The sequence below is a fragment of the Chiloscyllium punctatum genome, chromosome 26 (genome assembly GCF_047496795.1).
Source record: "Chiloscyllium punctatum isolate Juve2018m chromosome 26, sChiPun1.3, whole genome shotgun sequence".
In the NCBI taxonomy this organism is placed as follows: Eukaryota; Metazoa; Chordata; class Chondrichthyes; order Orectolobiformes; family Hemiscylliidae; genus Chiloscyllium; species Chiloscyllium punctatum.
In genome coordinates, this window is record NC_092764.1 from 69,264,749 (window position 1) to 69,281,254 (window position 16,506).

General features: G+C 40.5%; 1 protein-coding gene across 1 annotated transcript in view; it reads right to left on the reverse strand.

Annotated features, from left to right (window-relative positions):
* The window catches only part of hydin (HYDIN axonemal central pair apparatus protein), an 869,275-nt gene that overhangs the window by 441,426 nt on the left and 411,343 nt on the right, over window positions 1-16,506 (reverse strand). Inside the window, exon 18 of the mRNA XM_072547579.1 lies at window positions 4,580-4,732. Coding sequence (XP_072403680.1) covers window positions 4,580-4,732 — 153 coding nt within the window. The remainder of the gene's footprint in view (window positions 1-4,579; window positions 4,733-16,506) is intronic.

Below are 16,506 nucleotides of genomic sequence, written 5' to 3' on the forward strand. Positions count from 1 at the left end.
GCCAGTGCAGACACAATGGATCGACTAACCTACTTGTGCATCATGACAATTTGATGATTCTGTCGAGAGATTCAAGGAATTATAGGTTATAGATGGAACTGTAACACTGCAAACATTCTACAGCCTATTCTTTTGGCACTGCTTCCCTCTATTGATGATGTAGAATCAACAGATTTGCTCTGTAAATTCATTATTTATTCATATCAAGCTGTTTCACAACTTCTGTAAATTGCTTTTGGGATTAACTTCACTCTAGTCCATAATATTATTCCTGAAATCTCAAGTACTATCTTAATCCATGCACTGTGAATGCTATAGTAGAGATGCATTGATTTTAGTTCTAGCACCAGAGCACTGGACTCTTTTTACAGTCTCGATTTCTTTGGAGTCAGATTAATTCTAAAATGGTGCACAAATCCCAGATCTGGATGACCTGACCCAATTTATGACAAATTCTATTTTGGCCAAAGGGAGTAACTAATTCATAAGAGGAACCCAAACTCAGCAGCACCATTTGAAGTTAACGCTATGCTCAAACAGACCCCAAAGTCACCGCAACAAAAGTCTTAACCTTTGGCATCACTAAAAGATTTCACACACTTCCCCCTCAACTGCCTTTTTGCAGGGGTTACATAAATTATGATAATGTGGTCATCCACTCCTTAAACATTCCCTTAGTGCTGAGGGGGACATAGATATGTCACCAATAGGCCATCTGCCAATAGGCGAAATGAGAATCCTAACAACCTAGTTAACCAGCAAGTAAAGGCCTTATTCCACCTCTGTTCTGAAAATACAGGGAAGAGTGGAACTCAGAACAGTGTGGACAGCCTTTTTTTCCACTATCTAAAGTGGAAAAATAGGAAGGTTGGTGTACTTGCTTCAGAGGTTGCCCTCTGTGCATCAGGCGCACTTATCCCAAGATGGATATCTACTTTGTGCATCATCGCAGTTCTCCAAAACTTAATCATCCATCTCCACTCAATTATTTCTGAGGGTATGTGAATCCCTCCCCATGGAAAAAGTACTAACTCAGTTCACTCCTAATCCATGATGTAATCTCAATAGAACTGCTTGCAGTCCCAGCCACATCCACTAATGTATTCTGATGCTGCTAGAACTGCAAGAGCTACTGACAACTCTCAAGAGTGCAACTTGTTTCCACAGTTTGGGGGGGTGCACACTCTAATCCACTGCTTGCGAAGGCACTCATTGTATATCACTGCATAGTGGCCATTGTTAAATAAGGTCAGTTTGCTACAGACCTTTCTAATGGGAGAGGAATGAGCAACCTGTCCTCTGTAAACTTCATATTTGTCTTTTAGGAACGTTTGTAATAGTTGCAAAAACTCTTGAAGAGTAGATAATGTCAACTAGGGCAGACATAATGGGCCAAATGGCATCTTTCTGCATTATAACTATTCTGTAATTCTGTAGAATTGTCAAGCTGTGAAATTATTTAAATTCCCAATGATTTTTATGAACTGAAATCAGCCTGCCTGTGTCAGTGAGTGTTAAAGAATTAACCCGACAAGTTATTTAAATCCCTGACCCCTTAAAAAAAACAACCTACTATCTCAGAAAGGGATCCTAAGTTCATAGTTTGATTGACAGCTTAAAAGAGGTATTAAAGAATTAATTGTCTTTGATGGTGGGTTAAAATAAAAACAAGACTTTTGTTTTTATTTGAGAAGATTTTAATGTTTTGAATGGGCTTTTATGAATATTTTACAGTCATAAAGGCTGCAACAGATATGAAGACTATTATTTTACCTCATGTCAGTATGGTTTCTGAGGGCTGACCATAGTGTATACTTGATGAATTGGCATGATATGTGTCAGGGTAAAGGATGATGGGTGGGTGGCATATGATGATGTTGGGTAGTAGGGTGTGGAAATTGCTGGGGCATATATCGGCATAGATGGTATGAGAGGCCTGAGGGGTACCTGAGTGGCCAAAGTTTAGCATTTATTGGCATGGATAGGACATGGTGAGTGGGTAGAGGTTGAAGGGGTGAGGGCTGGATAGTCTAATGATTCATAAAATTACTGCCAACAGAGACAGGCCTTTCAAACAGCCCACCTAGGAAACCCTGTGGTACTCCCAACCTATTTCTGAACATAGCAGTTCCAACTCTATTCCACACCCACTCCCAGAGCTGATTCTATCCCACATCTGCCATTTGCATGGGTTTCTCTGCTGGTGCAGTGAGCTGGGTATTTACCACTTCTTTATTGAAAGTCCAAGCCTATGATTTCCTTTGCTGCTTAGAATTGTGCTAATGAGCATTTCCATGAGTTGTTTATGATGATCAGAGTAAACACAGCTTCTCAACTGACATAAAGCAAGGTTAAACCTCAGGCATTAATGCTGAAATCCTGTGCATACTCACAGCCTCTGTTATCTTGTAGAAACCAGTTGCTTTTTAATAATGCAAATTGAGTGAACAGTCAAGTCTGGGGGGGGGGGCTAAGGTGGCACAGTAATTTAGTGCACCACAAGAACCCAGGTATACAAAAAGGTCCATCCACTCTAAGAGTCTCAAACACTTTTCAGCTCAGTTTTAGCTCAGTTCTTGTTCATGGAAGCCACCAGTGCAAAGAATTTGTAATTGATGGTACAAGCAAAGGGTTGTGCAGTTTTTATGAAATTCTTAACATGCAATTCTGCAAATACCAATGCAATTAAAAATAAACAACAGAATATGGAAAACGTGTAGAATTCAATTAGAGAGTGCACAGATGCAAAGTTCAACTCTTTGAAACATCCTAAGCTCCATAGTACATGAAGGAATAGTTAACAGCTGTACCACACTTTTGTGAAAGCTTTATTTCAGTTCACCACATTACATCTACTTTTATTTCTAATTAACCCACTCAAAAATGTTATTACATACCTCTAGAGCAAGTGGGACTTGAACCCTGACCCTCTTGGCTCAAAGGAAGGAAACTACCAATGTATCACAAGTGTCCTTTTAGACACACTATAAAACTCACCTCTATTGATTACTACTAGGGGGAGATCAGGCAGGACATAATCTTCCCCCTCATGGACATGATCACCCCCTGCCCTCAGTCTGTTCTCTTTTCTCTACCCCAGCCACCACCTATTCTCTCACTTCCCAATTCAATTCCCATCTTGTAAATGCAGACCTTTGGGCGCGATGCAATGACACACAGGGCCTGTTACTGTGCAACATTGTCATGTGAGCACATATACTCAGTCACCAAACACTACCTTTTTCAGCAACCAATTCACATTCCATTCTTTATTTAACCACCACCAGTAAATCACCTGTGTTTCTCATTATTCAATTTATTTGCAGAACCCATTGAAGACAATACAATAACAGCAAAGGTGAGGGAAAGAGGGAGAGACGAATTCACATCTAATTAGCTCCTCTTGAATATATTCATCACCAGATCCCTCATGTCTGATAGGTCTCAGACATTTCTTCAGACTCTGTCAGATCATAACAAGATTAGCCAAAGGAAGAAATAATCTCTGGATACAATTTATGAACTTCACTCTAATTCAATTGCATAAGTTCTGTCTCTCAATAAAATCTCAATGCAAACACAAAAACAATTCTGGACCTGCATGGGAAGTGGGTGTCACAAGCATTTATTGTCCATATCACAATATATATCAATAACATATGAAAGAATTAATCATAGACATAAAATTTGTAGACATAAAGCTAGGCGGGAGGGTGAATTCTGAGGAGGATGCAGAGATGCTCCAAAGTGATCTGGACAAGTTGGATGAGTGGGCAAATGCATGGCAGCAGAAATATAATGTTGATAAATACTAGCCCATTGCAGAACACAGTTAGGAGTGATCATTTTCCTGTGGATCTGCAGTCACTGTCAGTGTGATGATATAAGGATGGCAGATTTCTTTGCTTAAAGGACAATATTGAACCAAATGGATTTTACTATTGATGATCATCATCATGGTAACCAGCACTGATGGCAAATTTCATATTCCAGAAAATAACTTAATAATATAAATGAAATCACAAAATAACTTAATTTCCACAAGCTATTAAGTCCCCAAGTTAGCTTGCCCTTGTGGAAATTACTAGCCTGTAACACCACAGCCTCTCCTGCATGGTGTTAGATAGATTATCAAAAAGCTTTTCCACCTTAGGCCTGAGCAGAATCTTGTCTGGGCTGAAACTCTTGCTACCAGCACTTCGTGTATCAAATTAAATGATTTGAGCCAACTTGGACTCAGTTCTTGGACTGTACCTACAGCATAAATAACCTTAAGCAGCACTTTGAGAAAAACTGGTAGAACATTTTTTAAAGTGAATCAAAGCAGACCAAGAATTTGGATCTGTTACAACTATTAAAATTTGGTTGTTGTTTTGAAGAAACATGAAAGACAGCTAAGGATTGCATTGAACAGAATACACAGATCCTATCAAGCTGTGCAGCATACACTCTGAGGGTAAATTTATAAAAAAGGAAGAAGAGCTAAGAGCATGGCAGATGTGCAAGCAATCCCATCTGTGAAGCAATTAATCATCTTTACTGAGCATATTTCCTTTTTTAATTACTGCAAATGACTTACCATTTTGGCTGTGACTCTGGCTGGGATAAGTGATTCATTAGACAGGCAGATGGTCTTGGGAACATCAGTTAGTACCTTGATTTTTCCCCAGTCAATCTTTGTGGAATTGAGATGGACCACTGGCCCCTCGCCTATGCAGTATACGTGGACTATCTGGTTCAAAACAACAGAATAAACAACATTTCTGGATATGTTCTGTATTTTAAATTATAATAAATAACTGGCAATGAGTTATAATGTGTACAGTCAGAAAGGATAACATATGTATAGAATTTACAGCATAGAGACAGCCAACTACTCTATGTTTATACATCACATGTGCCTTCTCGCTCTTTGTGTAACTGCATTTCCTTCGGTTTCCTTCGAAGAAATTTAACTTACTTAGCTTCCCTCTAAATGTATCTATGCTAAATACCATAAATACTCCTTTTGGTAATGATTTCTACATTTTTTGCCACCTTTAGTCAAGGAAAATTCATAACATGGATCATTTATCCACAATATATTCACATATCATATGACAATTTCTCCAAACTCATAAGAAGTATGAGATGTGTGCGATCTTGACAGGGGATTTTGATTGCCACCTCTAACCATTAAATGGTGAGCACTCATGGTCTTGCACCTCACCAGCAACGACTTATACAACTGAATGGTGTTACGTATGGCCCAGGAGAGAGAAGATCACGCAGTACTGATCACTGGGATCTGTGTATTCAGGCATCCCAGCACTGCATCAGTCTGTCCTCCTCAGTGACCAACCAGAAGGTAATCCCCTTCTGAGAGAGACAGAATTTGACATAAAAAGAAGAATAAAAGAAGATCATTCAACCCTTCGAACCCGCTCTGCCATTCAATGAGATCATAGCTTATCTCATTTTAACCTGAACTCTACATTCCTGGACATCCCTAATAATCTTTCATCACTTTGGGAATCAAGAATGACAAATATGCTGGTGTTCTCTGAAGATGTAACAACCAATACGGATAATGGGGATCCTGCAGATAAAGTATACCAGGACTTGCAGAAGACATTTGAAAAAAGCTGCACAAAAGATTAACACCCAGTGTTAGATCACATGGGAATAGGAATAATATATTAGCTTCAGTAGAAGATTAGCTAACCAACAGAAAGCACAGAGTCAGGAAAAGTGGGTCCTTTTTCTGCTTGGCAGGATATAATTGGTGGGGTGCCCCAAGGTTCAATCTTTTGGCCCAAATTATTTACAATCTATGTTAATGATTTGGATGCAAAGATATAAGATACTATGGCCACATTTTCAGCTGACTAAAATATGTGAGAAAGTATGTTGCAATGAAGAAATAAAAAATTTACAAATGGATATGGATAGGTAAGGTGAATGGGCCAAAATTAATGTTGATTAGTATGAGGTTATCAATTTTGGTCAAAGGAATAGAAAAGCAAATCCACATGGACAGGAACTTCCAAGTGCTTTGATACAAAGGGATCTAGGTACCCTCGTGCATGAATTGCAGAAATCCATTGCGCAGATACACCAGATAGTAAGGAAGAAAAATGGAATTTTGGCATTTATCGCTAAAGGAATAGAGAATAAAGATTAGGAACTGTTGCGACAACTGTACAAGGCATTAGTGAGACCATACCCAGAGTACTGTGTAGAATCTTGGTCCCCTTACTTGATATTGTTGCATTGTATGTAGTTCAGAGAAGGATCATTAGATTGATTCCAGAGATGAGGGGTGTGTCTTATGAAAAGAGATTGAGCAGTTTAGGTGTATATTCTCTGGAATTTAGGAGAATAAGAGATCTATTTTTGATATATTAAATGCTAAAGGGAATTAACAAAGGAGACATAGAGAGGATGTTTTCTCGTGAACAATCTGGATTGAGGGACCATAGTCTTAGGATAAAGGAAAGCAGATTGAAAACAGAGATGAGAAAAAAAATTACTTCTCTCAAAAGGGTTGAGAAATTGTGGAATTTACAACCCAGAGAGGCACTGAATAAACTTAAGAAGGAGATGGACAATTTTTGGTTTATCATGGGTTGAAGGGTTATGGAGCGCAGGCAGGAAAGTGGAGTTGAGGCTAATGTGAGATCAGCCATGATGATATGAAATGGGGGAGCAGGGTGAAGAGGCTGAATTGTCTACTCTTGTTCCTAGTTCTTATGTTCTATCTACTTCCATCCTAAAAATATTTAAAGATTTTTAATCCACTGTCTTTTGTGGAAGGGAATTCCAAAGGCTCACAACTTTGAGAAAAAATGTTTCCTCATCGCTGCCATAAATGAACCATCTCTTTTTTTTTGTAAAAGAAAAAGATTTGAGTTTTCTTTACACAATTACAAAATTAATATAGTGTAACCACTTTATAGTATAATAACAGCATCAATATAAAATTAAGAAAACTAACTACTAAACTACTCCACAAACTACCAAAACACAAACTAAGATATAAGAAAGAAGACTCTATATATAAAAATAAGGGCACATTGGGGATGCTCCTGCCTTGAACTTTGCAAGCCACTCTGGTGCCATATGACCCCCGTGAAGTAGCTTCAATTGAATAGCCTGAGTTCTATTACAGATAGAGATCTTCCTGGCATTTTCCCAGATATCCCCCCACATCTGAGATTTCCATCCCTATAACTGTTCCATTTCCTTTGATACCTTATTACCTAGCGAGTGGTAGAGAGTACTGACTGAGGGTGCACCCACCAACCGAAGCACTCTCGTTTCCATATCTGATTTGTAAGGATTTGCCATCAATGTGTTTTTTTTTGTATGAAGTCTCGTACTTGAAAATATCGAAAAAGGTCCTTGCTAGGCAACCGGAACTTCTGATGCCTCTGTTCGAAGGCCATCATGAACTCCCCATTGAACAGATCTCCCAAACAGGAGATGCCTCTCGACTCCCAAATTTTAAATCCAGTGTCAGTCAAGCCTGGCTGAAATCCCAATATTCCCACTATAGGAGTAAAAGGGAAGGTTTTCTGTAAATTACCCTCATCCTGTCACATCATCCTCCAAGCTTTGATTGTGTTCAGTACAATTGGGTTTTTACAATGATTCGTAATAACTCTTATCCATAAATAATAGATTGATGCGGGACCATTTTGCTTGGGAAGCCTTGATATCCAACCAAATTGATTGTGAATCACAAGAGACCCAATTAGCCACATGAAATTTATATGAAGGAGTTAATCGTAGACATAAAGTTTGTAGACATAAAGCTAGGCGGGAGGGTGAATTCTGAGGAGGATACAGAGATGCTCCAGTGTGATCTGGACAAGTTGGATGGGGCCGTCTATGATTCCAAATAAAGGAACCAAGTCAACCATAAAGCTTACACAGCACCTGTCTCAGCAACATCAAAGGAAGCGTTTTCATAGGGTATAATAGACAAGGTAGAATATTTATCTTGACCAAAGCTATTCTTCCTAGCCAGGATATCGGGAGATCTTCCCAGCGTTGGAGTTCCTGCCTTATTTTCTCTAATAAGTGCATCTAATTAGCTTTGTATAGCTGACCAAATACCAGGGTAATAAAAATACCTAAATAGAGAAAACCTCCCAGTGACCACCAAAAGGGGAAGTGGGATCCATCCGCAAAATTGGATATGCTGGTAAAACCTCCTAGCAGCATGGCCTCTGGTTTCATGAAGTTAATTTTGTAACCTGAGAACATACCAAATACGTTACCACTTGAATTAAGCGGGGCACAGATATCGATGGATCATTTAAGAAAAGAAGGACATCATCTGCATAGAGAGTGATTTTATGCTTACCCGATCCTACCTCCGGGGCCATTATATTAAGGTTAGTTCAGATAGCTTCTGCCAGCGGTTCAATCACTGTGTAAATAGTAGACGTGAGAGAAGGCAGCCTTGACGACAACCTCCGCAACTAAAGCTATCCGATCTTATACCATTGGTAATCACCGCTACTTACAGGTCGTTATATAATATTGCTACCCACTTGGTAAAGGCCTCTCCAATGCCAAACCGTTCCATAGCATAAAAAAGATATGGCCATTCCACCGAATCAAATGCCTTCTCTGCATCTAGGGAGACAACTAACCCTGGTATCGCTCCCTGCTAGCAGATTTGTACCATGTTTAACACTCTTCTGATATTATTAGTAGATCTGGGACTCTTATTAAACCATGTCTGATCCTCTTTTATAATAAATGGTAAAACCCTCTCCAGTCTTAATGCCAACATTTTTGAGAGAATTTTGAAGTCCACGTTCAATCAGGATATAGGTCTGTATGAAGTACAGTCATCTGGGGCTTTTCCTTTCTTAAGAATGAGAGAGAGATATTTGCTTCTCTCAGGGAAGGCGGGAGACTACCCTGACGATGTGAATAATTAAACATATCTATAAATGGTCCAGCTAATTTGTCTGTAAACTCTTTATAGAACTCAGCCCGAAATCCATCTGGTCTGGGCGCTTTACTGCTCTGGAGATGTCTCACCGCCTCCTGCACTTCCTGGGTTTTCGGGGAGGCGTTCAAAAGTGACACCTGCTGCGAGGCTAAGCCCGAGAGGACCAAATTTTTTAAAAAAAGACTCTATCTTCCTTGCTCCAGCCTCATGATGCTACGACTTATACAACTCAGAGTAGAACTTCCTAAAAGCTGCATTGATCTTTTTAGGATCACAAGTCAGGGCACCAGCACGTTCTCTAATACATGTAATGGATTGGGGAGACTTTTTCTTTCTGGCAAGGTATGCTAGATACCTGCACGGCCTATTGCCGTGCTCAAATAATCTTTGCATCTCTCTCTTTGCTGTTTGAGTAAGTGCGGTATTCAAAGTAGCCCTGAGGGCTGTAATCTGCTGTAATTTAGTAATGGACGGCCTATCAACATACACTGACTCAGCTGCCTTCGGGCGAGCCTCAAGCAGATGCTGTTGTTCTGCTTTTTGTCTTTTTCAGGTCACAGAATATGAGATAACCAAGCCACGTGCATATGCCTTAGCAGTCTCCCATATCACCGATCGGTTGTTGGCCGTACCTCAGTTGATACCACAAAGTTTTAAATTCCTGCGAGAAGTATTCTTTGAACTTACTATCCTTCAACAGGAAAGGGTCTATATTCCAATGCCAGGAATCCATCTTGTCATCACTAGTCTTGACCTCCATCTAACTGCTGCGTGATCAGAAATAGTTATCTTCCCTATTTTACAAGACAATATCGAATTCAGAAAGATCGAGGGGACAATAAAACATGTTGATTCTGGTATGACACTTGTGTGGGTTAGAATAAAAAGTAAAATCTCTACCCTCAGGGTGAAGACACCTCCACACATCTACCAATCCCAACTCGCTATTCAGACCAGCCAACTGCCTAGATCTCAGAGATATACCTGCCGAGCTGCTAGGTAACCTGTCCACCTCGGGGTCGGTTATACAATTTAAATCTCCCCCTATAATTACGTTACGCACCCCGAGAGCCATCAACTTGGAGACTGCATCTGTTACAAATTTAAAAGGATGTGCCGGGGGCAATATACATTCAAAATCCCGTACTCCTTTCCATATATTAGAGCTTTAAGTATTACAAACCGTCCAGACTCATCTTTTATCTGGCTTAGCATTTGGAAGGGAAGATTCTTCCGGATAAGAATGGCCACTTCCCTACTTTTTGAACAAAAAGATGAAAAGAACACCTGTCCGAATCCTCCCTGCTGCAGTTTCAAATGCTCCTTATCAGGTAGATGTGTCTCCTGTAAAAGAGCTACATTAACCCTCTCTTTTTTAAGACTTGGTCGTATATTTTTCCTATTAATTGGCAAGTGACTCCCCTTGACATTAAGCAAATGACTAGCTATGATTGTTCAAGCAAGTCCAAGACCCCCCAGGAGGTAGAACCCCACTCAAAAAACATTGAGTAGAGACTGTAAACAATTCACATAAATTTCAAAATACAACTTTTAAAACAACTAAATCAAGACAACTAAGAACTACTCCTAAAAAAAACACAAGACATAATTAACCAACCCTTATTTCTAAACTAATTTCTAGATTCGCTCACAAGACAAAATATTGTTTCAACATCCACCTGTTCAGGTCACCTCAGGATCAGACATGCTTGAATGAATCAGTGAGGAACTGCACTTCCATTTAACATTCTGGCTCTTTCATGCTTTTCCAATCACAAACGTTCTTCTCCTGCATTTGCTGCTGATAGGTTAATTTGTGAACAGGGAAGGGGTGAACAGGGAAGTCTCCAAGTTGAGGGAATGAAAAAGAGGAGGAGAGGGAAAGGAGATGGCTGCAGGGGTTAGATTGGAACCAAAAAGAGTTGGACAAGAACAATGAAAAAGAGAAAGAACAGTTTTAAACCTGTCATGAAAGGAAACTCAACTGACTAGAATAATGGAGGAAATGGAATATAATTTGGGAAAATGCGAAGTTGTTCATTTTGGAAGACAGAACAGAAGAACAGGATAGTATTTAAATGGAGAAAAGCTGCAGAAAACTGCAACACAAAGTGACTTGGGGTACTTGTGCATTAAACACAGAAAGCGAGCAGAGAATCAGGAAGGCTAATGGAACATAGGCCCTTATTTCATGGGAGCTGGAGTATAAGTGAAGGAAGTCTTACTGCAACAGTGCAAGGTGTGATCACATCTGGAGTAATATGAGGGATTATGAGCAATTCTGGTCCTCTTATTTAAGCAAAGACATCTTTTCATTTGTGGTAGTCATAGAAGCTTCACGACGATGATCCCTGGTATGGAAGGACCGTCTTATGAGCAGAGCCATCCAGGTTGAGACTCTACTCACTGGAATTTAGAAGGAGAGTTAATCTCATTGGAAGATATATGATTCTTATGGGGCTTGACAGGATAAATATTGAGAGAATGTTTTCCTTCAGAGAGTCAAGGACCAGAGGGCACAGTCTCAGAATACAGGGACACTGGATTTAAGACTGAGATGAGCAGAGGATTGCGAATCCTTGGCACTCCTTGCATGGAGAGAATTTAGAATTAGAATCCCTACAGTGTGGAAGCAGGCCTTCAGCTCAACAAGTCCACATCAACACTCCAAACAGTAATCCACCCAGAACCATTCCCCTACCCTATATTCACCTCTGACTAATGCACCCAGCCTACATATCCCTGAACACTATGGGCAATTTAGCATGGCCAATTCACCTAACCCGCACATCTTTGGATTGTGGGAGGAAACTGGAGCACCCGGAGGAAACCCACACAGACACGGGGAGAACCTGCAAACTCCACACAATCACCCAAATCTGGAAGTGAACCTGAGTCCCTGGTGCTGTGAGGCAGCAGTGCTAACCACTGAGCCACCGCGCCACAGTATGTACAGTCCTTTTGTATATCTATGGCTGAAAGATAGATTCGTGTTCAGTAAGAGAATCAAGAGTTATGGAGAATATGCAGGAAAGTGGACGAGAAGGAAGTTGGATCAGCCATGATCCTACTGAATCGAGGGACTAAAGGGTGTACTCCTCTTCCTATTTCGTATGGTCTTATTGTTTTGTATATTGTAGCTTTGGGTTTAATGGAGAGTTAAACATTAATTGAGGATATTGATGCTTTATTCTAATTCTGCTTCTGAATGAGTCCAAATATCCTATAATATAAATATAATTATATAAACATAGCAAGTATTGTTACTGCATGATCGCATCACCTGGGCAAAAATTTGGTAGACGGAATATAATGTGGGGAAACGTGACACTATGCAGTTTGGCAGCAACATAGAGGGGCTGAATATTATTTAAATAGAGAAAGACTTCAGAAAGTCACAGAAGGATTTGGGAGTCCTCATCCATGAATCAGAAAAGGCTCGCATTTTGTAGAAAATATTCTACAAAACAGTGGTTAGGATTGGAATATACGGTCCCCCGATGTGGAGGTTGGCTCCAATTTAAATTAATTTAAAAGGGAACTGGATAAAAACTTGCAACTAAAATAAAGGAAAGAGTGTGAGGTAGAGGGAGGAGGTGGTAGGACTGTCTGGGTTTCTCTTGGAAAGAACTGGCTCAATGGACTGTATGACCTCCTTTTAAGTTGCATTATTTAATTCGTTTGGACCCAAAGCACAATACAAAGACTCATGACAGAAGCTTTGAGTGTTCAGGGTGGTGGTGGTGATGGTGGCAGAATGGAGGCGGTGGGGTCAGAAACAGGAGAAGGGTTCAGGGATTTTTCTCTCTGAGCTCACTCAAGCGGTAATAGAGCTAACCACAAAGTGTGGCATTGGAGTCATGAGTCTGTTCAGACACGAATGATAAAGCCCTGAAGAACATTAATGAAACAATTGGGTTTTTACATTCATCAGTAGATTTCATGCTCATTTATTCTGATTTCAGTACACAAATTAAAAGGCTAATTTAGTTTGATCTTTGCCAAAGTTGAGTTATACGTGAAACACAATGAAGATAACAAATTACAGCAGAATATTAAAGAGAAGGTAAAATGACAGGATTATAGTTAAATTGAATGGAATTTAGTATTTCCTGGTAGTCAGCGACAAAGGGGATGACACATCAGAGGTAGTGAGTTACAGTGAGACTAACAGATTGCAAGCAATGATGTATTGTGATAGCAATGCATAACACTATATTTTATGAGAGTAAAAGATCACTGTTTTACAGAACATCTGATCACAAACAGTTAACAGTAACACACAAATGGCAATTAGCATACTAGCAGCGGCATGGTGGCTCAGTGGTTAGCATTGCTGCCTCACAGCGCCAGGGACCTGGGTTCGATTCCAGCCTCGGGCGACTGTCTGTGTGGAGTTTGCACATTCTCCCCATGTCTGTGTGGGTTTCCTCCGGGTGATCCCGTTTCCTCCCACAGTCCAAAGGTGTGCAGGTCAGGTGAATTGGCCATGCTAACTTGCCCATCATGTTAGGTGCATCACTCAGAGGGAAATGGGTCTGGGTGGATTACTCTTCGGTGGGGCAGGATGAACATGTTGGGCCAAATGGCCTGCTTCTACACTGTAGAGGAAAGAACTGATTACAGTTGGTGAGTTTCAGAAAACAAGATAGATCACTCACTGGGTTACAGAAAACAGATTGCAGGAAGTGATGAAGTTAGGGATATCATGAGAGAGTCGGCAAGGAAAGAGAGAAGGAAGTGGGGAACGAGAAGAGGAAAAAGGTTGAAGTGGAGAGCGAAGGAAGAAAGGCTAAGTACTGAGATAAGATGAAATAGAAGCCAATTTTGTTCACTGTTTGGGTAATGTTAGAAATTGAGGCACAGACTGTCATAAAATTGAAGCAAAGAATCAAAGAATCCTACATTGTGGCCTGCAACAATGTCCGAGTAAGCAATCAGGTAACTGCAGAAGACAGAGAATGAGAAAGGACTTCTACACAAGGCATAGCAGTGACCAGTAGCTCAGAGCACAGGGATACAAGAATACTGTCCTCCTCCTTCTAAACAAAATTGTATAAACCTGGGCTTTAGAATGAGAACTTTACTTCTTAAGGACTGACAGGAAATAATAACCTTGTCAATATTAAAGTACTTGCTCAGCAATGAATGTACCAGAAATTCTCTGCATCTAACTCTAACAAAGGTAAAAACCATCAAGCAGAAATATGTTAAAAACAAATGCTATGTCCACAGCATGATTCCACATACTATAGGAAAACTGAAAATGTTTGAAACTTGAAAAAGAAGAAAGAGAATCTTTGAAATACGCAGCAGGTATCAGTAAAGACCAAGATATCAGCTGCAGCATTTCCTTGACTTCAAACAATGTTCTCAATGAAAGATCCTAATTTGATGCTGATGCTGATAGCCACATTGCCAAAATTTGTATTTTCTGATCAACCTGTTCAGTAATGTTATTATATATCCCTGGAGAAGGTGGGTTCTGAACCAGAGCCTCCTGGCTCAAAGATTAGGACATAACCACTATGCTACAAAATCCCTTTTATTTTCTGTTTGTATGTCTGTTCAATGTTTCTCTGTTGCACTGTACAACAAAGTTCCTTTTGACCATCAGTAGAGTAATTAATCTGAAATACAACTATTGGGCAATCACAGCTAAGACTGTTACAGAAGTATTGAAAAAGGAATTGGGTTTGTTAGTAACCTTATGCTGGACATTATGAGGACTTTAACAGCTCCAAAAAGCATCCGCCTTGCCAGCACACACGCAGTTAATGGCCATCAGAAACTCAAAAGCAGGTAGAACATGACAACATAGAGTCATGGAGATGTACAGCACGGAAACAGACCCTTCGGTCCAACCCGTCCATGCCGACCAGATATCCCAACCCAGTCTAGTCCCACCTGCCAGCACCCAGCCCATATCCCTCCAAATCCTTCCTATTCATATACCCATCCAAATGCCTTTTAAATGTTGAAATTGTACCAGCCTCCACCACTTCCTCTGGCAGCTCATTCCATACACGTAGGAAACGTTGCCCCGTAGGTCTCTTTTATATCTTTCCTCTCTCACCCTAAACCTATGTCCTATAGTTCTGGATTCCCTGGCCCCAGGGAAAAGACTTTGCCTATTTACCTGATCCATGCCTCTCATAATTTTGTAAACCTCTATAAGGTCACCCCTCGGCCACCGATGCTCCAGGGAAAACAGTCCCAGCCTGTTCAGCCTCTCCCTATAGCTCAAATCCTCCAACCCTGGTAACATCCTTGTAAATCTTTTCTGAACCCTTTCAAGTTTCACAACATCTTTCCAATAGGAAGGAGACCAGAATTGCACGCAATATTCCAACAGTGGTTTAACCAATGTCCTGTACAGCCGCAACATGACCTCCCAACTCCTGTACTCAATACTCTGACCAATAAAGGAAAGCATACCAAACGCCTTCTTCATTATCCGATCTACATGCAACTCCACTTTTAAGGAGCTATGAACCTGCACTCCAAGGTCTCTTTGTTCAGCAACACTCTCTAGGACATTACCATTAAGTGTACAAGTCATGCTAAGATTTGCTTTCCCAAAATGCAGCACCTCGCATTTATCTGAATTAAGCTCCATCTGCCACTTCTCAGCACATTGGCCCATCTGGTCAAGATCCTGTTGTAATCTGAGATAACCCTCTTTGCTGTCCACTACACCTCCAATTTTGGTATCATCTGCAAACTTACTAACTGTACCTCTTATGCTCGCATCCAAATCATTTATGTAAATGACAAAAAGTAGAGGACCCAGCATCAATCCTTGTGGGACTCCACTGGTCACAGGCCTCCAGTCTGAAAAACAACCCTCCACCACCACCCTCTGTCTCTACCTTTGAGCCAGTTCTGTATCCAAATGACTAGTTCTCCCTGTATTCCATGAGATCTAACCTTGCTAATGAGTGTCCCATTGGAAACCTTGTCGAAATCTACTGGAAAACATTACACAGAGTAAATATTGTCAGAACGTGTCATTTGGTCATGATTTTCAATGAAATTTTAAAGCTATATTTCAATAATAACTTTGCAATCTTGCTCAATATATTTCAGAACATAGGAACAGTGGTAGGCCATTCAGCCCCTCAAGGCAGAAGTGGCGACTGCAGATGCTGGAAATTAGAGTCAGCATTAGAGTGGCGCCGGAAAAGCACAACAGGTCAGGCATCATTTGAGGAGCGGGAAAATCAATGTTTCTGTCTTGAATGCTGCCTGACCTGCTGTGCTTTTTCCAGCACCACTCTAATCTTAACTCAATCAGCCCCTTAAGCCGATTCTACTATTCAATAAGATCATGATGTAACTCCATGTGCCTACCTTGGGCCCACATCCCTTGATACCCTTGGCTTAATAAAAATGGGTCAATTTCTGATTTAAATTTAACAACTGAAGCAGCATCAATCACCTTTTGAGAAGGCTTCCACTAATCTTTCCGCATGGAAGTGCTTCATAACATCGCTCCGGAAGGGCATGACCCTAATTCTTAGAACATGTCCCTGGTTCTAGAATCTTCAACCAGT